The 24,549-nt window shown below is 35.4% G+C and overlaps 1 protein-coding gene across 5 annotated transcripts in view; it reads left to right on the forward strand.

Moving 5' to 3' along the window:
* The first annotated feature begins 951 nt into the window (after nucleotides 1–951).
* Nucleotides 952–24,549, forward strand: part of NTNG1 (netrin G1) — a 396,206-nt gene continuing 372,608 nt past the window's right edge. For all 5 annotated transcript variants that reach the window (XM_049765717.1, XM_049765720.1, XM_049765718.1 and 2 more), the window contains exon 1: nucleotides 952–1,700. In XM_049765717.1, the coding sequence (XP_049621674.1) occupies nucleotides 1,455–1,700 (246 nt within the window). In that variant the 5' untranslated portion in view covers nucleotides 952–1,454. The remainder of the gene's footprint in view (nucleotides 1,701–24,549) is intronic.

Genomic DNA, 24,549 nt, shown 5'->3' on the forward strand with positions numbered 1-24,549 from the left:
TCCATAGCCATGTAGGGCTACATTATCAGTTAACAAAAAATACTTTTAAAAAGTAATTTTTATTTTCTCTTAGAATTAGTGCCATATTATTCTGCTTCATGGCCTGTTAACTCGCCCTCAGCTATTTTTATATGTGCATTTTAAATTGTGCGTTTTACTACAGAGCTTTTAGTTTTAAAGCAGCATATAATATTTGCCTCTGGGACAAAGTCTTTTCTTCTGTTACAGAAAGTAACTGCAAATGCAGATGTAATGGCTATAAAAAGATATAAGAAAATAGAAAATTCTTTAGAGAGGAAAATTTGCCCCTTTGGTTCTGCTTTTGAAAAATTTTTTTCAGAGAGCCTACTTATCTTTATTACTAATTGCAACTAAACAAAAGATGCAAAATTCTCCCACTAAAATAAGCAAACCCAAAGGGATAGATAGACTTGTGCCAACAATGCTGGTTATTCTCTCCAACTGATAAAAGCTAAGAATTATACAAGGAATTTAGAGATTTTGGGGGTCTCTTTGCCAAAATACAAAAGGAATTCAAGTAGTTGTCACTTCTTTCTTAGGCATTTTTATAAAAGCACTCATTTCCCTATTGTTCTTCTGGAAGATTTTTTAGCATTGCCATGTCTGAGAAATGTTGAAATCTGACTGCCTGCTCTCAGTTTTGTCAAGAAGAAAATCTAATTTTTGATTCAAAATCTTGTAACTCACCTAGAATACACACATCTGTCTTTGATAGGGAAGAGTTAAACCTTTCACAAAGAAATTCTCCCCAATGTGAATGATTTCTGTGGGTTGCTCATTCTAGCAAAGCAGCTGAGTAAAGGTTATTCATATTACACCAATTTGCTTTATATTACATCAAACCTCCCAAATGTCAACATATCATACATTCTGAAATGCATTGATTCTGGGACAATAACTCTTATTCTTATTTTTTTTCCTAAAAGGGTGTTGGTGCCAGAAGCAAAAGAATGATTCTTGGGAAAGGGATACCAAGCTGTAGACATTCATCCTTTTGCTTCAAAGACTGATACTTCAATGCTTCTAGTCATCCCTTGTGAGCTGTGAAAGTCAAGGATCACCGTGGGTTATCCGATCTACAACAGGAGAGCATCATTTTGCAAAGTCATTACCTACTACTGGACACCTTTTACAAAAGCTTACAAGACTCAAGCCTAATAGATCTGTTCTAGGACAGCAACAGAGCTTCAAGTTGTTAATGTAAAATACAAAAGAATGCTAGGCTTCCACCAAAGTCCTCACTATACCTGAATGCACACAGACTTGGAACCCTTCATTTACAATTTTTGGAATCTTTTCAGAGGTCTTGTACACTTTAAAAATATATAGACAGATCTATCTACATAGAGATATATATGTGTATATAAAACAGATATAGACGTCAATAAGCAAATCCTGCTTTAATTACTACAAGGACTGCCAAGAATTTAGAGATGTATTTGTCAAGATTTCTGTCAATCCATGCCCTTTGGGTTACAGTGTCCTCGGTGATGCAGCCCTATCTTCTGGTGTCAGGACATTATGACTTGTGTAAGACTCTAATTTACACAGAAGAAGGGAAAGTTTGGGATTACATGGCCTGCCAGCCGGAATCCACAGACATGACAAAATACTTGAAAGTGAAACTGGATCCTCCAGATATTACCTGTGGAGACCCTCCTGAGACATTCTGCGCAATGGTGAGACAATTCTTTTAAATAAGCTAAGTGTTTAAAATGGAGTAATTATGACTTATGCACACATATTTTAGTAGATGCCCCAGCTCTTGGTGCTATCTCCAGGGAGAAGTGTCAAACTCGGCTCAGACAATGAGCTGAATCTGCAGGTGGAGCTTCATGCTAACAGGTTAGCTTCTTTTTCAGTGGCGTCTCACATGACCTGGACTCACAATTTCCACAGTATGATTGATGCGCTGGACTTGACCTACTTTCCTGAAAGCCAAAGGTTTTTCTGAGACAGGTGCATTGTATATAAATTACAAAACAACAAATCCAACTGAAGATTACATTTCCAATTGGAGACTGGGACTATGATGATTAGTAATGCTCTATGTCCTAGGGTAGAGATACAATCTGGTGTAAACTATTAAAATACAAAGATTTTTGCACATATGTTTTCTCTGTGTAAACACAAAAATATAGTTTCAAGGCCTATAATTCAGAGTTCGATGGTTAGGTTAGATTTAATGATCCTCATTTTGATTTGGAGATTTTGGGTTAGGGTATTTCTAATGAGAAAAAAAAGGAGAATTTGAATTAAGCTTCATGGAAAGGTTTTCCCAGAGAACTCTTATTAATGTGGAGGGTGGAGGTACTGAAGGGCTCTCAGGGGCCAACCTGTGATCTTTAATCAACCTGTGATCTTTATGCATGTCTGAATGGCTGAATGCTGTGCTGTGCTGAATAGCCAGTAGACCTGGAGGCCATCAGTGCCATATCTGGTAGTGCTTGGGAGCCTGCAGGGCTAAACCTCGAAATTCAAAAATTTGGGGGCTTGGAAAGAAGGGCTAGAAATGCAGGGTTGAGGAGGAAACTTGTTCATGTCAGGCTTGTGCCCAGCCCTTTGAGGTGTCTCTAGATCCCAGAGGACTCTATTTGTTGCTGCAGACAACTCCTTGTTTTTAAGGGTTACTTTTTTCTACTATTGGTATTTTATTTTATTTTAGGGGGAGGTTGGGTCATACATGTAGGTGCTCAGGGGTTACTCCTGACTCTGCACACAGAAATTGCTCCTGGCAGGCTCAGGGGACCATATGGGATGCTGAGAATCAAATCAGGATCCATCCGAGGTTGGGCATGTACAAGACAGAAGCCCTACTGTTGTGCTATTACTTCAGCCCTACTACTGGTATTTAAGAGGCAAATGTTAGAATGGTGAAATTATGGTTTCTGTAATATAGCCATAAATAATATAATGCTACAAAGATGGCACACAAAGTCAAAAATATACCTTTTGATAAGCAAAGTCAGTTATTATAAATATATATATATATATAATATAAATATAAAGGTTTATATTGTCTGGGTGGAAAATTTAATATATAGGTAAAAATAACATTGGAGTGATAGTTTGGATTTTCACTGAGGTCACTGCTGAAACTACACCACTAAAATATAGATAAAAGAATTTTCTAGTTAAAATGTTATGGGTCAACATTTTGAAAAATTCAGACATCATATTCATAGGGTGTGCTAAAGTTTAGGTGGTCTATAGTTGACACAGACACTGTGAACTCATTTCTTTCTCCCTCTTCCCATGGCAGACATAATCGTATGGCAGATTTTAATGGTATTCTTGCCTAACTTTATTATCTTGAACCTGGCCTGGCATTTTCATGATAGTGAAACTATTAATCAAAGGAACATCTGCTCCTAGTCCCCAGAGAGTTAAATTAGCATAGGATCCTCTTAGACCTAGCACTATAGAAAAGGTTTTGTAACAGGAAACAATTTTGAGCAATAAAGAGTGTTTTCACCTAAAAGCTAAGGGCTTGCCATTTTTCAGAAGTGCCTTTGGGGACTGGTTTGAATTATAGTCTAAACCTGATTTTGTAGAGACTGAGAAAAAGAGCTTGGCTATTAGGTGTCACTATGACTAAAGTGCCCTGAAAGACTAAATATTTCAAAGAAAAGACCATCTCCCTGGGAAATAGGTATGTAATTTGCAAAGGAGGTGCATTTTGGAAATCACAGACTTCTAGAAGAAGAGCTTATTCAAACATATCGGTGAGACTGGAGTAACTCTAAAAGAGAAAAGGCATTTGTTCGTTTTTTAGAAGGTCTTCAATAATCTCTTTTTGAGAAAATCAAGCTTAAGATCTCATTGCATATCTGAGGTGAAAGTGCTTCCAGTTGACAGGCTGGGTGTTAACTTCTACTTCTTTTGCATGGGGGTGAGTTGTGGACCAACTCTTCATTTTTATCATCATGATTAGCATTATTATTACTTTCTGTTATTATTTTAGAGGCCACACTATCTATGTAGTAAGTACACAGGGGCCGAAAGAGGGTCAGTGTTCAAACCCAGGATCTTGTGCATGTCCTGGCCACCAACTCTTTATATAATTAATAACACTCTAGCAATGTATACTGGATGAATGTTTGTGGCTGTATATCTCTTCTGGAATTAAGAAAAAATGGAGTTAAAGTAAAATAGCAAACACTCTGTTTTCAGAGACTCATTTCCAGTTGGCTAGGTCTAGTGAGATGTGCAGTGTGTGAGGGAAGGGAAAGTGTCTCTGATCTTGGTTAATGCTTGCTCAGTACCATCCTGTCCATCATGATGGAGGATTGTCTTAGTATCTTCAGGATGCTTTTCTTTCATTATGAGTGGGGAGGAAAAAAAGTCACATTATAGAACTTTTCATGCCTGCCTTCCACAGAGAATAAGGTCTAAGGTCCTGAAACAAGCAATTCCAACCAGACCACTGAGTAAGTGAGGTGAAGGCTACAAAGGAAAAGAAAGGTAATTAAAGTGATGCTCTCCAGCTCTCTCATGTAAAATGCCATGTATACATTATAAGTGTACAAGGAACTCCAGAGGAGTCTTTTTAAAAGCTGCATCTGGGTAGGATGCACACAGTTAGAAACTTCGGTGGATTTAAGCTTGTCATTGAGTAGAATTGTTTTTCAAGGACTTGTGGAAGCCATGAGAGCTACTACCTGACATTGCTTAATTTGGACTACTTTATATAAATATGATTGGCATCACAGAATTAATAATCTCTCCTCTAACTGCATACACACTGGAGCCCATTTTGTATGCATGACACATACCAAGTAAATCATAGTGGCTAACTAATATAGTAACACTTCCTCTTTACACTTTTGGGTTTTCCATAAAACTCCTTAATGTAAGGGTTCCTGACACTTGGCTGTAAAGCTCTCTCAAGTGGCTGTCATATCAGACCTGTTTAGATACTCTATAGCCCAAGGTCTAATGGGAATCCATAAAGTCATTTATATTATGACTTTTACATTCTCCCCTCCTTGACACACGCATCCAACCTGCTTCCTTGGTGTCATTATGGCCTATTACATCAGGGTAGCTGCCACATAAGCACAATCGCTACTTAGCCCTTATATGTAAATGTTTGCTGCAAAATGCTTTCAGTAATCACCGGCTCAGCTAGTGACACCCTTATTAGCTGTGACTGTAGCAATTCTGAGCACCGAGGGGACATTTGGCCAGAGAAATACTCTGTAATTCTCAGAGCCAATTTATTTTGTATAAAGTTGAAGTTCTAGTACAATTGAGCCTATGGAACTGCTCAGTGCATTCACTCTATTATTTGCCAATGACATCATGGAGTGCTGGATTTACTCTAGACTGAAACTTGGGTGGTAAAAAAGGTTGCATAATTTTATTTAACAATCTATCTCATTCTCTTCAGCTAAATAACCTACTTAATAACTAAGAATTCTATATTGCTGTATATAATAATACCAGCATTTATATACTTTAACAGAATTCTGTTACTTCTATTTATTCTAGTGAAATAAATGCACATTCAAACCATGAATTATCTTTAAATTTTAAGTTGTTGGAGAATAAAACACTATGTTGTATTTGTTGTTGTTGTTGTTATTGTTAAAGGGGAAGAATTGGGAGTACAGATGAGGATTGACCACAATTTTTAGGCTGGGATGACATGTTATATATATATATATATATATATATATATATATATATATATATATATATATATATATATATATATATATATATATATATATATATATATATATTCCTCTTTCAGCTACATAAAAGTAGCAGATAATACACTTTTGTCAGAATTTGTTTTAATTTGCATCTAGACCAAATAGGATGATCTGAAATCCATGTGTAAATCTGACATGACAAAGCAAAGCTATGACTTGTTCTTTGTGTTTAGACAAACTTAGCTGTCATATTTCCATAAAACACTCTGGTGACTTAAAAATGGCAAAATTATCTGCAATTATCTCTCCAGTCTGCAACCAATTTCCTGGATAACTTAAACACAAGCTTTGAAAAGCAAACTACAGACATGAGAAGTTGTGTGCGTTTGTACAATTTATGGTACAGAAGTGCTGATGACTGTAGAAATGCGAGCCCTTGAGTGCTGCTATGGATTTCAGAGCCAACCAAAACTAAATTAGGAAACAAAGATTATTAAAAAGTCTTCTGTGCATGTAATTCTGGCATAATAATGTGAAGTGGACATTAGATGTTTTCCTTAGAGGCTTTCGGCATCATTAATGCAGCATGCCTTTAATTACAAGTAGATGCATATTACTAAAAAAAATGGAGAAAGCAATATACTATGAGGTGTAGTTAGCAGTCCCCTCATTACACTTGGTAAAATAATTAAAAGAATGGGTATAATTTTTCAAAATAAAATGTCAAAAAATGATATGTAAATGGTTTTATTTTTTTTTTTTTTTCAGAAACATGCTAATATGCCTACCCTCTTGATAGGCATTTATTCAAGTACCAATACAGGTTTACCCAGGATCATTCCATGTTATTCTATTTCTAGATAGACTCCTATTAAAGAAAAAAGCCTTTGATGTTTGTGATAATATATGAATAAAACATAGTTTGTTATATTAAAATGGGTTTCATTGAATTAGTAGAAAACCTTCAAGTTTGATGTTTTTCAAGGAACCTATAGTATAAAGTAAGTAGTGTTTCATAGTCTCAAGGCTATCAACTTTACAGATTACCATCTGGCAGCTATCAGGTAGCTTTTGAAAAATTAATTTGATAAGCTCAGTTGCATTTTCAATAAGGTATTAATAGCAATTTTCCTAAAACTAGAAATGACATTGACTTACATTATAATTGACTAATTTTAAAATATACTATTCACGTGAAACCTAATTCACTAAATGAAGTTTTAATCACAGTGACATCTTTCATTTGAACTGATTTATCTCTTATTTATGCCTGGCTTGAAAAGTTTAGAACATATAATTCCTTCATTATTAGCACTTTATTGTTGTTACTTCATTATTTAGACTCTTAGAAAAAACATAATTTCTGCTTGCAATCAATTAAGTTTCATGAAGATCAATCTTTCTGATATATCACTCTCTCATTTGTTTCCTTTTGAGGGCCCTACAATAGCTCCTTATTTTGTATTGCATCAAGGCATAGTGTGCAACATTTTTTTAAAATCTGGGTTTATAAGCATTATTTTCCATCAAAATATCATGGCATCTCCTGGGGGTTTAGGACTAGCAATCGGACTGAAAGGGAAATATAAGAATTGGGCTGATACACTAGAGGCATATCTTATATGCTTGATGGGGGAGGCTTAGGGTGGAACTAAAAAACATTATGGCAGTACAAGCAAAATCTAAAGCCATCTTCTACTGTGCATTCCTCCCTTCCCCAGATGGTGTTCTGTGTGACCTTGTTAATGCTTAACCAATATTTCTTCAGACTATTTAATTAATTAATTAATTAATTAATTATTGGTTTAGGAGCCACACCTGGTGATGCTCAAGGGTTACTCTTGTCTATGTGCTCAGAAATCGCTCCTGGCTTGGGGGACCATATGGGAAGCCGGGAGATTGAACCACAGTGGGTCCTAGGCTAGCTCGAGCAAGGCAGATGTCTTACTGCTTATGTCACCACTCTGGCTCCTTCTCCAGACTATTTTATATAGAGCAAATAAAGTAGGATGCACCTGCAAAACCTAGTGGTGGTGGTGAGAATCGAAGGCAAATTACATATGGTCCCAGCTTTCAAAGAAAGTAAGACATCCTAAGCAAAATTAATATAAAATTGTATTTATCCAGAGGGCACGGGGAAGCAAAGAAGTAAGGTAGCGTTCACAGTTCGAACATGAAGTATTGTTATGTTAAATCTTATTTATCCACTTGGAAGTACTACCAGGTAGTCAAAGGCATAAAGTTAAACAGTGTTGAAAAGGACAGGAAAAAAATAAAGCAACCTGGAGCAGAAGGAGTCACAGCATATAAATGACAACCTGGTTCATAGTTCATGGTAGAGTGACTTCTGATATTGGAATACACTGAGGAACAGAAGCATGGCTCATTTACCTGGAACTCCAGTTTTATTTGATTAGAGAAAACATTTAACTGAATACACAAATGCACACTTTCGAAAGTGAAACTTCTATCTCATAGAGAACTCCTTTGAATTACCTCCTTCATTCTTCCTAGAGGTAGCTTTATCTGCTTTCACTCTAGAGCAATATCACTTGCAATGTGTGAGAAATATTCTGGAAATTACATAGTTCTTCCATATTGTTTTGGAGTCCTGAAGGAAAAGTATAAGACTTTTTTTTTTTTTGATGGAGGCCTTCCCATGCTTGATTTCAAAACTATTTATAGGTGTTTGGCATTTTGGTCCTTTCACTTTGAGAACTAGCATTATCATATAAAAAAATACTTTATTTTGTATTTTTCTACCAAGCACAAGTTTTTTCCTTGCTTTATCTTTTCTCATGTTTTCCAGCCATCCTTTAAGATTTAACCCAATTTGGTTTGTCTAGTTACTCCCTACATATTTCAGCCTAAATCATTCTCTTTGTATATATATATGTATATACTCTTGTAATTAAGGTATGTAGAATTTCAGCTGATTTTAAAATCTGAAAACATATGTATATGCATATGGACATATAATATAATGTAATACAATATCTCTAAAAGAATTCTACTGCGTTTACTACTAAACTCTCACAGCATTTTTATGTCTTATTTCTTTTGTGTGTTTACTGTATTCTAACTATAACTGTATTACTGCTCTTTAAATGAGATATGTGAGGGCCGGAGAGATAGCATGGAGATGGGGCATTTGCTTTGCATGCAAAAGAACAGTGGTTCAAATCCCGGCATCCCATATGGTCCCCTGAGCCTGCCAGATGAGATTTCTGAGCATAGAGCCAGGAGAAACCCCTGAGCGCTGCCGGGTGAGACCCCCTCAAAAATGAAATAGATGAGTATTCACCGTATTCTCTGTTGCAGACTACTCACTGTCTTTTAAATTGATTTTTCTGTTTTTTTAGATTTTTACTTTAAGTTAACATGATTTACTATTTTACTATTTTACGTGATTTACTATGATTTACTAATTTTTCTGTGTTATTATATTTGTCATAGACTTAGAAATAAATAATAATTTTAGTTGACCATTTGGTTGATATAGCATTTGAATTTCCAGGATGTTTTGTGTTTTTTGAGAACTTTTATCATAACTCTAGCTGCATAAACTCCTTAGAGCTTTAAATTAAAGCATGTATGAAGGTTATTTTCTATGGCCAATTAAAAATATTCCTTTAAATAGAAAATTTATAAAACATGGAACTCTAACAAAAGAATGAAGTCATTTTGCTATAACTCTTATATATCTCATATCTAGTTTTACAAAATTGGATTTATATAATATAAAGTTTTTAACTTTTTAGTAATATGATACTGTTCTTAAAATTTTCTCATTATATACTAACTTATGTTATATTGAGAGCTATACATGGTTAGTTATATGGGAATAATATATTTTAATTATGTTCTCATCTTGATTAGATATTTTTTCAACTTTTTCAATATTTGGTTAGAACACTGAGTTGAGTATAGCACATAAAGCACATCCTTTTAATTTTCAGTCATCACATTTTGTTTAGAATAATCTTGTTTGTAAATGTGATGTTTTCATAAATTCTTATATGTAAACAATCTATGTTCTTATATGTAAACAATCTATGTTCTTATATGTAAACAATCTTAGATATTCTCTTCTTGGGGGGGCATATCCAGCAGAAGTGCATCCTTCTTACTTCATGTACCAACACTGCAGAATTTGGGGAATGTTGAACTCACTTTTGAGGCTAAAAAGTAGGACTATAAGGGCCGGGCGGTGGCGCTAAAGGTAAGGTGCCTGCCTTGCCTGTGCTAGCCTTGGACGGACCGCAGTTCGATCCCCCGGTGTCCCATATGGTCCCCCAAGCCAGGAGCAACTCCTGAGCGCATAGCCAGGAGTAACCCCTGAGCGTTACTGGGTGTGGCCCAAAAACCAAAAAAAAAAAAAAAAAAAGTAGGACTATAAGTACTCATGAATGGAGTGGGTGCTATCTTTATCAGGCAGGGAGAAAGAGACATTGGTTGAAATTAGGGTGTGAGACATCTAATTAGAGTGTGAAATGAGACAAGAAATTAGGGTGTGAGCTCTTATCTCGGCCCTGTTCTCTTTGCTTTGATCCAAGCACTACTGGAAGTAAAGGAAATAATTCCTTCCACACTCTTTGTAGAATATACAGGAGACCTGAGAGCTACAAACTGAAGATGAGCAAATTACCCTTTTTAAACTATCTACAGGACTTCCAGTCTGTTGTAAAGTGATCCTCTGTGAGAGATACACTTTATATAAGAGCCCAGTAACCAGTTGTTCACATCTACTACTGAAATAAAAACTTCACAAAATTACTTTTATCCTTCCTATGAGCTGTGCTTGACCTCTATTATTATATTACTATACTTTATACTACTATATATTATTATACTTTAAATTTATTTCCTTATTTTGAAAATTAATAGTGAAAAATATCTGGTTGTGATCCATAACATTTAAGTATCATATGTTTTCCATTGTGGGAAACATGCACAAATGGAAATGTATTATGCACATCACATTGCTTAACTTCCTTTAAAAATATAATGCATTTTGAGATATATTATATTGTATTTAACATAGGAATATGTCTTTAATCAATCTTCTATTTATAGACATTTAGAATGTTTGGCTTTTACACTTGGAGATTCTTAAAAGGTGCATATTGTCTTCTAGAAAGATAGTTATATCATAATATAATATACTACACTTGCTAGTTTTTCACAATATGCTATTTTTAGATCATAACTATTACTATATATTATAACACTAAAAGATATTCTAATATAGGATGTTATCAGTTAGATAAGTGCAGTTTAACAAAAAGCAGAACATGGGGCCAGAGAGATAGCATGGAGGCATTTGCCTTGCATGCAAAAGGACAGTAGTTCGATTCCTGGCATTCCATATGAGCCTGAGCTCCTGAGCCTGCCAGGAGCAATTTCTGAGCGTAGAGCCAGAGTGCTGCCGGATGTGACCCAAAAACCAAAAGCAAAACAAAACAAAAGCAGAACAATAAAATAGTTCATATTCTGACTAACTTTCTGCCAAGGTAAAATAATTAATTAGTATTAATATACAAGATATATTTGAATATAAAAATATTTCATTTTAAAAATCATATTTTCTTGCTTAATGAAAAGAGTTTTTAATGTATTTTGGCTACTTGATTTTTCTTATTCATAATTGCATATTTTCAACTTTTTGCACTTTTTATTCCTTTATAACTTTTTATTAAAATCAATAATTATATCCACATATTTTGATGAATTATATTTTTTGGTCTTTAAAATAGATCCATTTTTATTAGTTGATAAAATAAAATTATGAAAGTCCTTTATTCCAGAAGAACATCATATTTCAGAGGCTTTTCCATAACTTTCATTAGACAGAAATTTATATATTCTTGTTTTGCATTTGTTGGCAGGCAAACCATCCTATGAGACTAGGAAAAACTCATTTGACTTCTTCCCATATTTCTTTTCTTTATGAAAACTTTTTTTATTTTGTGGGGGGACATACCCAGTGGCGCTCAGGGGTTACTCCTGGCCATGAAGCTCAGAAACCGCTCCTGGCTTGAGGACCATATGGGACATGAGGGGATTGAACCACAGTCTGTCCTAGCATGTGCAAGGTAGACACCCTACCACTTGCACCTCTTTACGTAAACTTTTATAAGAAGGCCTGTACCCTAAGTAAAGTGTTCCATTTCATTTGAATTAGTCATTTGGAAGCAATTACATATTGAAACATATTCCTTGTATAAAGTGGTTAGTGTGAAATCTGCTTTGATTTTAACTTCACCAGAACGAGGAACAGACTAAGTTTTCATGTGCCTTTTTTAAATTTCAGACTCTCTTTTCTTAGAAAAGAGGAACATGATGAAAGTTGTTTCACACCCATAATGTTGGAAAGAACTTACTGAGATTGGCAGGTTATAAGTTTCTTCTGGTCTTGCTGGGAATAGATTCACATACTATTGGTTTCATGAAAATTAAAGAAAGATGCGAACTTAGAAAAAAATCCAGAATTGGTTTTCACTCTCTGACCTACTTTGAAGCAGGCTCCTAAAATATTAAATGAAGCACTGAACTGGATATTGCTTCAGTAAAATGAAATAGCCCTTTGGTTCCAGAGGTTTGATATTCATTGAGATATCTAACAGTGATATTCTCACTGGGTCATGTGTGCACTGTGACTTTTCACTATCACATGTGACTTTTTGCTTTTTCTCGTTTCCTTTTTTCTTGGCAATGTTTCATATAAAGAGTAAAATAGTCTGAATCGATTCACTGTCTTGAGAAAGAAAAATACGTGTAAGGGCAACACATTTTGCACAAGAGGATGTGCACGTGGCAGAATGAATTGGTAGACATATGATAGTGCATCGTGGGTTGGTTTGGATGCCTGGACCACTCTATGTTATATATATGGTACTATCAGGTTATTTTATATTTGCAATACTGTTCTACCATGTCCAGCACCAGAGTTCCATGATCCATCCACCATTCATTATTTTACACAGGTTTTGATATCAAGGCTTAGAAAGACAAATCTTGTATGTGGTGTTAGGGAGTAGTTTTATCCATGTGGCAGTTGTCTTAACTCAGAATAGTGCTAATAAGCTATTTCTGGGGCCTGGAGAGATAGCACAGCGGTGTTTGCCTTGCAAGCGGCTGATCCAGGACCAAAGGTGGTTGGTTCAAATCCCGGTGTCCCATATGGTCCCCCGTGCCTGCCAGGAGCTATTTCTGAGCAGACAGCCAGGAGTAACCCCTGAGCAACGTCGGGTGTGGCCCAAAAAAACAAAAAAAAAACAACAAAAAAAATAAGCTATTTCTGCAGTCAGTGCCTTAATAATTCTGAGTATATTTTGAAGCACATAGCAGTATAGTTGTCCCTCTTAGCCACAGTTGACTTTGTACAGTTTCAGCTACCTGTCTAAATTTTTCTATGCAGCCTAAAGATTTTATATAATGTTATTTTGAGAGAGAAAGGAGATGAAGGAGAGTCCATGTTCACATACATATTTAAAATGTGTTGCTATAGTTATTTGTATTAACTACTACTATTATTTTCTTATCAATTTATAAATCAACTTAGGCTTTATCATTGGTGTATATATTGTGTTTAGGATTCTTTACTGTCTGGTTTTGGACATCCACTAGGTCCCTGAGATCTTATTCCTCATAGGAAGATACAGAGGAAGTTATACTTGATTTGTGTTTGTCAAAATGAGCTTGTATTATGTTTTTGCAAACAATATTTGTAGCTGTTATTTAACAAGAACTTACCTGGTGCCAAACATTGTAGTAAATGTTTGGATTGTGTGTGTGTGTGTGTGTGTGTGTGTGTGTGTGTGTAATTCTCATTTCTATACTTACACTTATTTAAATAGTGAGGTAATTAGGACATGAGGCTAAGTAGTATCCTAAAAATTGTGGGAACATGATAAAAATTTAAGCATTCTGACTTGGATGCCCCACTCAAATCAAAGTGTGCATTCTCCGCTTATATTCTTTGCAATATGTATACTACAACAATTGTAAAAAATCCACTTAAAATTATATTTATTAGTTGGGTGGTGCACTGTAATGTTGTGATTTCATTATTTAAAAATCATTTTATCTTAACTAACCTCAGAAAACTGCAATCTGTAAACAGTGTACAGAAATACACATATTGTGATGAGTAGAGTCTTCATTCAGACCTAAGAGAAACAATTCACACTTTTTGTTTCCATCCCTGCTTTCTTTTCCATGAAAAACATTGTATAAATGGAAATACGCTGCTAAAGATCATAGAGAGTGGAGTATATATTATATTTATCAACTAAAACTTGAATAATGACAGCAACTGTTGGCTAACTGACAAATTCATATACTTGTGGGTGAGATGTTGAGAAAAGTAGTGTGATGTTTCTGATTTTTTTTGTTGTTACAATATCCATAATTGTTATATAGTTAGCTGCCTCCTACCTGTCTCCACTTGGATGTCTAAAAGGCAGTGAAAATGACATTATTATAGAATTTTTAATTTTTTCTCCCCAAATCATTTGTTTATTATCTTCTCCCATTTGTAAACAGAAGCTTATATTAATGCACTTGCTCAAGACAAGTAAATTCCCTTTAACTCCTTTATATCTCTCATAACATCCATCAGCAAATTTTGTTAGATATGCCTTCAAAATGCCTCCCAAATTTGACTACTTTTTCATTGTCTCTATAACTTATGACTAGAATATTGTATTATTTATTTATGTCTCACTGCTTCCCACTCTTGCCTTATTTGAAATCTATTTTTCCAATACTATAGTATGTAATATGTATATATGTATATATTACAGTATATATACAGTATATATAATGCAGTATATAGTATGCCATATTGTAAATCTATATATGCATAATACTATAACAGGTTACATAAGCAGTATGCTATATAATTAGATCATATGTATGCATACACTCTTAAGAATCCTAGTATAAGGGGCCAGGCGGTGGCGCTGGAGGTAAGGTGCCTGCCTTGCCTGCGCTAGCCTAGGACGGACCGCGGTTCAATCCCCCGGCGTCCCATATGGTCCCCCAAGCCAGGAGCGACTTCTGAGTGCATAGCCAGGAGTAACCCCTGAGCGTCAAATGGGTGTGGCCCAAAAACCAAAAAAAAAAAAAAAAAAAAAAAAGAATCCTAGTATAACAAGTTCTTGTTTGATTCAGTATCTTCCCATTATTTCTGTTCTATTTGTTAAGGTCCAGAGTTGAGAATTACACAATTGTAGTAAAGCTAAACAAAGTTTTATTACATAAGCCATAAGCCCTGTACAGACCAGACTGGTCAGGACTGTCTCCCCAGAGGAGACAACCATGCCAAAGGTCACAAGTCATATTATATATGGAGGGATTATAGAAAGATTCTAGCTTATGATGATCTTTAAAAATAATTAATTCTTGTCTAGGGTACCTTCTTCCTGCTCTCTTGTGTCATTTTTAGATAGGTTACCTGGTATGACCAGGTAGCTTGGGGTCTATATTAATGGAAACAGGCTTATGGTTTACATATAGTTTACAACATGTGGTCCTTACAAAATGGCATCCCTTCTTTATCAGAACACAGAGACCCACACTATTGAGAAATAAATCCACTACAGATAGATTCAGAATTAAATCTGCTGTAGAAAATACCCTATACTGAACTATTGGACTACATCCCATCATCCCATTTTATCCAGAACAAAGACTTTCCCCAGATTCCTCTTTCCTTTCAACCCATCCCTTTTGACATGTAAAATGCCTACCTCTACTTGATAAACTTGAGATAAGACACTTTTGTTCATCACTGGACCCTCCTCCTCCTGATTGTGGATTGAGTTGGTCATAAAGATTGTGGAAGGTCAGTTTGGTGGGCCCTCAAGGCTGGAAGACCTCCATATTCATGCTTTTCTCCCATATGAGTGTCGAGGTTTATTAATTCTTCCAGCTACCCTTCTCAGACCCATTCTCCAGGGGATGGAGAATAGTGAGTGGAGCCTTATATGCATGCATGTAAAAGACAATGCATGTCTCTTTAATAGACACTTTGATCATACTTTTGCTTAGTTTTCTCTACTTGCAACTATATTTTTCAGATCTGCTATATGTGATATTGAAAAAATGTCTTATCTTAAATGTTTTTGTTAAGACATCATGATTTAAATTATTTAATGATAGAGTTTCAGGCATATCATGTTTCAATATCACCACATCATTCCCAACACTAATATCAACCTCCCTCCACATGTGTCCTCAGGTTCCATACAACCTCCAAGCTAGGCCATTTAACATGCACTTTAAGTTGGTTGCTGTAGTTTGAATACTATGTTTCTATAGGTTGTCTCTGTGGCTTAAATATATACCACACCTCTATAGCACTGATGTACAAGGGGTCCCAGAACCTTGCCCTTCTAACCTCCCTGCTTGCAAATTTTTCATATATCTCTTACAACCGGCTTTACTTTTTACTCCTTCAGTTTGAGGTTCTTTGCTTGTTTCTATATTTTATTCATGTCTTTATTAAAGCATTCTTCTCAAAAGACCCTAAATGATAGCCTTTTCTAAAGTTATACCTCTTCTACATCCCTTAACCATCCATCCTCTTAAACCTGCTTCACTTTTCTTTATTCAAGTTATTAATAGAAATCAAAATGTTTAACATCCAAGATAGGACTGATATAGATACATCAGAGAGAACACCTATTATTTTACCTACTGGATACCTTCTGTATCAATTAGTTATAAATGTCTGCTATTGGTGATTTTAAATATTGCTCACTTGTTTATGTCCCTTTTTTCTTCCACAATACAAGCTACAACGCATATAATTTTTATTTTGTGTCTGCCCATACTAAGTCTCGGTATGTTTATATTCATCATAACATTTCTTTATCTAATTCATGCATGATCTTTGGATGGAAAAGCTCATAGGAGGTCATTAAAATTGAAGATATTATAAAGTAATTTAAATTTTTCAGCACCTTAAACATACAATACAATGTAACAAATGCAATTTTTTTTTTTTTTTGGTTTTTGGGTTACACCCGGCGGTGCTCAGGGGTTACTCCTGGCTGTCTGCTCAGAAATAGCTCCTGGCAGGCATGGGGGACCATATGGGACACCGGGATTCGAACCAACCACCTTTGGTCCTGGATCAGCTGCTTGCAAGGCAAACACCGCTGTGCTATCTCTCCGGGCCCAACAAATGCAATTTTAACTTACCTTAGAATGAATTATTTTTTCTTAGGATTTTTAATTAATAAATATTATTGAGTGAATAGAAATAGTCTTTGTCTCCATCTAGTAATTCATTTCTTGAATCTACAATGGTACCAGTGTTGTCAATCTAGTCTGTATTTTTATATCAGTTACACCAATTTTATTTTTTTCCATTTCTTTTTTAAATTAATATCTTTACTTAAACACCTTGATTACAAACATGATTGTGGTTAGGTTTCAGTCATGTAAAGAACATCCCCCTTCAACAGTACAACATTCCCATTTCCAATGTTCCAAATCTCCCTCATCCCCACCCCAGCCTCGCCTGTACTCGAGACAGGCTTTCTACTTTCCTCATTCATTCACATTTTATGATAGTTCTCAATGTAGTTATTTTTCTAGTTGCACTCATCACTCTTTGTGGTGAGCTTCACGTAGTGAGCTGTAACTTTCAGCCCTCCTCTCTTTTGTTTCTGAAAATTATTGCAAGAATGTCTTTCATCTTTTTTAGGACCCATAGATGACTGAAACTATTCTGTGCCTCTCTCCCTCTGACTTATTTCACTCAGCATAATAGATTCCATGTACATCCATACATAGGAAAATTTCATGGTTTCATGTCTCCTGATGGCTGCATAATATTCCATTGTATATATGTACCACAGTTTCTTTAACTATTCATCTGTTGAAGAGCATCTTAGTTGTTTCCAGACTCTGGCTATTGTAAATAGTGCTGCAATGAATATAGGTGTAAGGAAGTCAGTTACACCAATTTTAATGCTCATAAAATTATATTGTTTTGATTTGGGGATTTTAATATTACTTCCTAGAATAACTTGTTTTTTATTCAACATTTTTGGTAAATTGTACATTTGATCTGCCTGTCCTGCTTCAAGCATATTATATGTTATATAGTTGCTGTATATTTCATTTGTAAATACATCTTTTGCTTGTAGATGTTTGGGAATGTAGTTTTGTTTTATTTTAGTTTGTTGCTATTGCAAATCAATCTACAGATGCATAAGTGTACTTATTTCTTATTGCATATGAGAAAGAGTTTTGTTTCATTGTTTCTTTTTCCCCAAAATGGTCATCCAGAAGCCAATCTGCTGGGTTGCAGTATTATGGACATATTCATCAAAACTGGGCATATTGCTTTTCATTAGTATTAGCAAATTATAATAATTCTCATTTTTTGCTTTTGATAGGCTTTTTCTTTTTGCATAGTGATCTATGGTTTGTTTTATCTTGTTTATCTATATGCTTTTTCTCATTATGTGATGATAAAATATTTTAATAATTGTGTTTCTTTCATAGCCTTGGCTGTTCAGGCTCTCCTAGTTAAATTTTATCTTCTCTCGTTGCATCCATAATTAACGCAAGGTCTTTGCTAAAACTCCATTAACCATGGTTCTTAATTTCTCATTTATTTTAATTAGTAAATCACTGGGTAGTTGTATGAACATTACTAAAAGTACTCATAAAACTTCAAGAGGAAGAATCATGAGATTGGAAAAATAAATATTAAACTCAAATAAAAATCCTTTATACAAATAGATTTTGAGAGGGACATGTATCAGAATAAATAGGTATATTCTACTCGTGCAGCTGATCCAAAAATCACAGTATAAAGTTATTTAAAATATTTAACTCTATACATTCTACCCCTCTAAATATTACTAGACTCTACCGATAGCATTATATTGCTTTTAAACTGGAAGTCTCTTTGCTTACTTTGCAAGATGATATATAAATATTGCCTCATCCATCACCTAAATGACTTGTCTCCTAGATGAAAACCCGAGTGTGATGTGGAAGTGTAATAAATTTGGACAGCAAAGGAAGGGTTCCATTTCCAATTAAAACCACAGCCAGGAAGTTTCTATTTAGACTGACAGTCTAGGTAGATCAGTACACATGTTGTACTTCTGCTTGGTTGTTTGTAGTAAATTGGCAGTTGTTTTCCCATAGGAATCACAACAGTAAGGTTTTACTTCCTTCAGAGCCCTCCAAAAAGGGGGTTACTGTGTTTTATAGATAGGCAAATGTGGGATCACCGAGGCTTGGGCACTTGCAATTGACTTTTTGGAATTGGTCCTGTCTAACTTAAAAAAAAATGAATGTCTTCAGTATTTTTTAATATTTGCTCTCAGGCAGGTTTTAACATTTAATTCCAATTCAATTCATTTATTTAATTTTGTCCTGAGTAACAGAAGAGAGTAATGTATTTCTCACAGTGCCTGAGCCTTATAGAAGGACTTAATAAATGTTCATTTTCATGATAAAAACTTAAGTCATTTATTTCTCATTTTCTGCTTTATGGGGATTTCTTAGATTTCGGTGATTTCAAAGGTATTCCCTGCTTCCTGTCTCTGTGCTCAGGGATCACTTGTGGTAGTACTGTGGAACCATATGTGGTGTCAGGGATTGAACCTGGGTCAGCACCACATTGACAAAGGTGCAGTTTGTTGTACTGTCTCTCTGGCCCTAAAAAGATCTTAAGGTTTTCTCTTAGGTTCCCCTTTCTGTGCATTTTTTGGTCTTCTTCCTTCCTTCCTTCCTTCCTTCCTTCCTTCCTTCCTTCCTTCCTTCCTTCCTTCCTTCCTTCCTTCCTTCCTTCCTTCCTTCCTTCCTTCCTTCCTTCCTTCCTTCCTTCCTTCCTCCTTCCTTCCTTCTTTCTTTCCTTCCTTCCTTTCTTTCTTTGCTTCTTTCTCTTTTAAATATTCTTTTATTTTATTTCCACATACTCTGTTTTTTCATGTTTGAAAAACCATGATTAGGATTAGGGTTATGGTTTATGCATTAGGATTAGGCTTAGGTTTAGATTTAGGTTTAGAGTTAGGGATAGATTAGGGTTAGTGTAATGTTATTGTTAGGTTTAAGGTTAGAGTATGCTAAGGTATAAGTTTAAAGTTAGGGTTAGGTTTATGTAAAGTTTAGGGGTAGGGATAGTTTTAGGATATGCTTTTTTAAATCACCATGTTTACAAAATTTTCATGCCAGGATTTTAGTCATAAAAAGTACACTATCCTTCCCCAGTATAATCTCTCATAAATGTCCCCTATTTGCCTCCCCATCCTAATTCCTTGCCTGTCTCTCAGACATACATTCTTCCTCTCTCCCCCACTATCATACTCATGGTTAGTGCTCTCTCTATCTGCACTCACTGCTCTTAGTTGCAAGCTTTATGTTATGAGCTGGTGCTCCTGGTGTTCAGCTCTATTGTCTCTAAATATTATTGCCATACAGTCTTTTTTTATTATATTCCAAGAAGAGTGACACTAGTCTATGTCTATCCTCTCCGTGTGACTCATTTTGTTCAACAGAATAGTCTGCTTATCCATCTATGTATAAGCAAATTTCATAACTTCATTTTTCCTATTATCTGCATAGTATTCCATTGTGTAAATGTATCACAATCTCTTTAGCCACTCATCTATTGTGGAACTTGGGTTTTGCCAGATTCTGGTTATTCTAAACAGTGCTACTATAAACATAAGAGTACAGAGGGCATTTTCTATTATGTTTTTGTGTTTGTAGGGTATATCCCTAGAAATGCTATTGCTGAATCATATGAGTTCAATTTGCAGCTCTTTAAGGATTATCTATATTGTTTTCCAGAAATATTGGGGTAGATAACATTCCAACCAGCAGTAAATGAGGTTTCCTTTCTTCCCACATTCCTGCCAGCATGGGTTGTACTTGTTCTTTGTGATGTGTTCCAGTCTCTGTGGCATGAGATGATTCCTCATTGTTGATTTGATGTGCATATCCCTGATTATTAGTGATGTGGAGTAATTTTTCATGTGTCTTTTGTCCATCTGCATTTCTTTTTAAGAAAATGTCTGTTCATTTCTTCTCTCCATTTTTGATCATGTTAGATATATTTTTCTTGTTAAGTTCTGTTAGTGCCTTGTCTATCTTCAATACTAGTCCCTTATAAGATGGGTCTTGGGTCAATAGTTTCACCCATTTCTTGGCTGGCCTTTGTAAACTAGTCACTATTTCCTCTGAGGTTTAGAAGCTTCTTAATTTAATATAACCCCATTTGTTTATCTCTGTTTTCATTTGTGTGGACAGTACTATTTTATCCTCAAAGATGCCTTTAGTCATAATCTCATAATGTGTTGTGCCTACATTTTCTTTTATATACCTTCTAATTTCAGGTATGATATCAAAGTCTTTAATTCATTTTTAGTAATAATTTATTTAAGCACCATGTTCACACATACGTTTATAATTGTTTCTTTGCCATAAAATGCACATCCCCCCTTCAGCTTTGCAACTTTCCTGTCACCAATGTCCCCCATTTCCCTCCGCTCAAAGCTTTGTTATTTACTTCTGTGCCTGTTTTTGATTCATTTTCTTGTTCTTTTTCCAAAATTTTAAGCTGTCATATTAACTTATTTCTGTAGGTTTCTTCCTTCTTGGTGAATCTTGTAAAGCTATATTTTTTCTCTTAATTCCACTTTTGCCATGTCCCACAAATTCTGATAATTTGTGTCTCATTCTTGTTTGTTTCAAGAAATCTGCTGTTTTTCTCTTTGATTTCATCTCTGACCTAGTCATTGTTCAGTAGTAAGTTATTTAATTTACAATTATTAAAGCTTTTTCTCTGTGTTTGTGATTCACCTCTATTTTCAGTGCATGATGATATGAGAAGGTACTTTTTTTTTTTTTTTTTTTTTTTTTGGTTTTTGGGTCACACCCGGCAGTGCTCAGGGGTTACTCCTGGCTGTCTGCTCAGAAATAGCTCCTGGCAGGCACGGGGACCATATGGGACACCGGGATTCGAACCAACCACCTTTTGGTCCTGGATCGGCTGCTTGCAAGGCAAACGCCGCTGTGCTATCTCTCCGGGCCAAGAAGGTAGTTCTTACAATTTCTATCCTCTTGGTTTTATGGAGGTATGTTTCACGGCCCAGCATGTGGTCTATATTGGAGAATGATCCATGTTCATTGGAGAAGAATGTGTATCCAGTTCTCTGGGAGTGGAAAGCTTTACATATATTAACTAAACCATTTTCTTCCATTTCTGCCTTCAAAGCTAGTATATTCTTGTAGGGCATTAGCCTGACTGGCCTGTAAATATGTGACAGGGCACTGTTGAAATATCCTTCTATTATTATATTGCTGTTGATGTCTTTCTTCAGATCTGTCAGCAATTATTTTAAGTATTTAGTGCATTGACATTGAGAAAGATGATTGTCATGGAGTTTAACGTCAACTTTTTGTAAGATGTTGTGTTTGTTGTGTCTACCTTGCCTTAAAGTAAACCCTTCAGATATTCTTTTCAGGTTGGTTTTGAGTCTGTAAAGTTCCTCAACTTACAGTTGTTTCTCTGTGAAGCTGTGTATATCTACTTCAACTCTGAAAATAAGTCTGGCTAGGTGAAGTTTTCTTGGCAAAACATTCATTTTTTTGACTTTTGTCTCTATATCCCACCACTGCCTTCTGACCGTGAGGATTGCTTTTGACAAATCTGCTATAAACCTTAAGTTTTGCTCCTTTTTACATAATTTCTTTTTTTTTTTTTATCTTGTTGCCTTCGGTATTCCATCCCTATTTGTTGGATTAATTTTATGACTAGGATATATGCTTTGGACAGTTTTTCTTTGGATCTCTTTTAGCCACCACTCTTTGGGCATGTAGTATTTGGTTGCATGCACTCTTTAACTCTTGGAGTTTTTCTGCAAAGATATCCTTGATTGTTGATTTTTCTTGAGTTTTCCTTGCTGGGCCTCTGGGACTCCAATGATTCTTGAGTTGTTTCTATTAAGTTTATCACAGACCTGTATTTTTAATCTGTTCACATTCTTTAAAGATTTTTTCCAACATCTGATTCTTTGTTTTAAGGCTCTTTTCCAGACTCTTCTGTTGTAGAGAGTTGTTATATAGATCATCTTCCAGCTCACTGATTCTATCCTCAGTAGGTTTTACTATGTTGGTGAGGCCTTCCAGTGAGACTTTTATTTTGGCTCCAAGTTTTGTAGTTTTGGTTTGGAGTTTTCTTATTTCTACTTTCATGTTTCTCATTTCTACTTTCCTGTTCTCTTGATTCTTACTTGTGGTTCATTCGGTTTGTTCCATAAATTCTTTGAGTTCTTTGAACATCCTCCAAATTTTCTCTCTAAAGTATTTTTTAGAGAGGCTATATAGATGGCTGGTACTTTTTGGGTCTTCAGATCCATCATCTTCATTCTCTAAGCATGGTGATATTCTGCGATGCTTTCCCATAGTGTCTTTTGCAGTGTGGCATTTTTTTCTACTTGTTGTGCTGGTGTATATTGAATAGAGGATAAGCACAACAATGCTCCTCTGCTTTTGTGTTTCTGGGCAGGAGAAGACTGTGTTCCCTCAGCAGAAAGGAGGGACAACACCTCTTAGTTTTAAATATGTACTTTGGGGGAGGGTGCACTCATCCCTCTATTTCTCAGGGCTTCTGCTAACCTTGGCTAGAGCTGAGCTCCTTGGTGCTGTTGTGTCTTTGGGCAGGAGAAACCTGTTTTCCTTTAGTGGAGGATATGCATGTCCTCTCAGCTTAAATATGTCCTTTGTAGGAAGAGGCACTTACCCCTCTGTTTCTCAGGGATTCTGCCAGCCTTGGCCAAAGCTGGGGCTCCTGCTGCTTTTGTGTCTCTGGGTAGGAGAAGTCTGTGTTCTCTGTTTGGTCTTTTTTGATGTTATATTGACATCTAGAAACTGCTTATGAAGTTCTGATCATAGCCAGATGTTTAAAAATAATTTCCCGCTGCAGTTTTAAAGTAAATAAAATGTTTTTTAAATGACATAGTATTAAAATAATCATTCATGGATGAAATGCCATTTGAACTTACAATGGATCAATTTTTTAAACAACTGCACTTGACATGTCTAACAACATAACTACTTATAAAACAAAAAAGTTTCAATATATGAAATGGAAAATTTGAGCCTTAAGCCAGTTTTTGTTCCTGCCTGCCTCAAGATACACATTACTCCTCCCTACCTCCGAATCATCAGTGGATCTTAGGCATACTCCTGGTTTTTTGAAAAATATTGTTAGATGAATCTTAACATTCATGGCTTGAACTTGTTTCATTGTATCTTTCTGTTCACATGCTATTTGGACATAATCTTTTAGTGAGGACAACCAACACACCCCCAGTAATTAATTAGTTTATAGTCTGGTATACAGTGAAGCCTTAATAAATAAAAGCTGAATGAAAAATCTGACAGGTTGTTTTCTTACAAATCCACCTTCCCTCTTTACTCTTTTTATTATTGTCCCTCAGTAATTCTTTACTTCCACTTTGACTATTCTTCACTTTGTCACTGTCCCTGACCTCAATTAAGACATCAAAATACCCTGCTGCAGTATCTAGCAGAATATTATACATATAGATATTTTTCAGGACTATTTATTTCTTTAAACTAGTTTTTCCTTTAGTTCAGTACTGTGTGTGCATATGGAATTCCTTGCTCTGCAGATCCCTATGCTAGGCATAACAGACACAACAATGACAAGCTGGCCTCAGCCTTCAAGAAGGCTTATAAAGTAAACAAGTAGTTATGAAGAAGAGGGAAATAAATGTTCTGTTATTGCTACATAGAAAGAGCTATGGGAACACAGTGGGATGCAATTCATTGCAAACTCAAAGGGATCAATGATGGCTTCATA

Source organism: Suncus etruscus, chromosome 19 (assembly GCF_024139225.1).
Source record: "Suncus etruscus isolate mSunEtr1 chromosome 19, mSunEtr1.pri.cur, whole genome shotgun sequence".
In the NCBI taxonomy this organism is placed as follows: Eukaryota; Metazoa; Chordata; class Mammalia; order Eulipotyphla; family Soricidae; genus Suncus; species Suncus etruscus.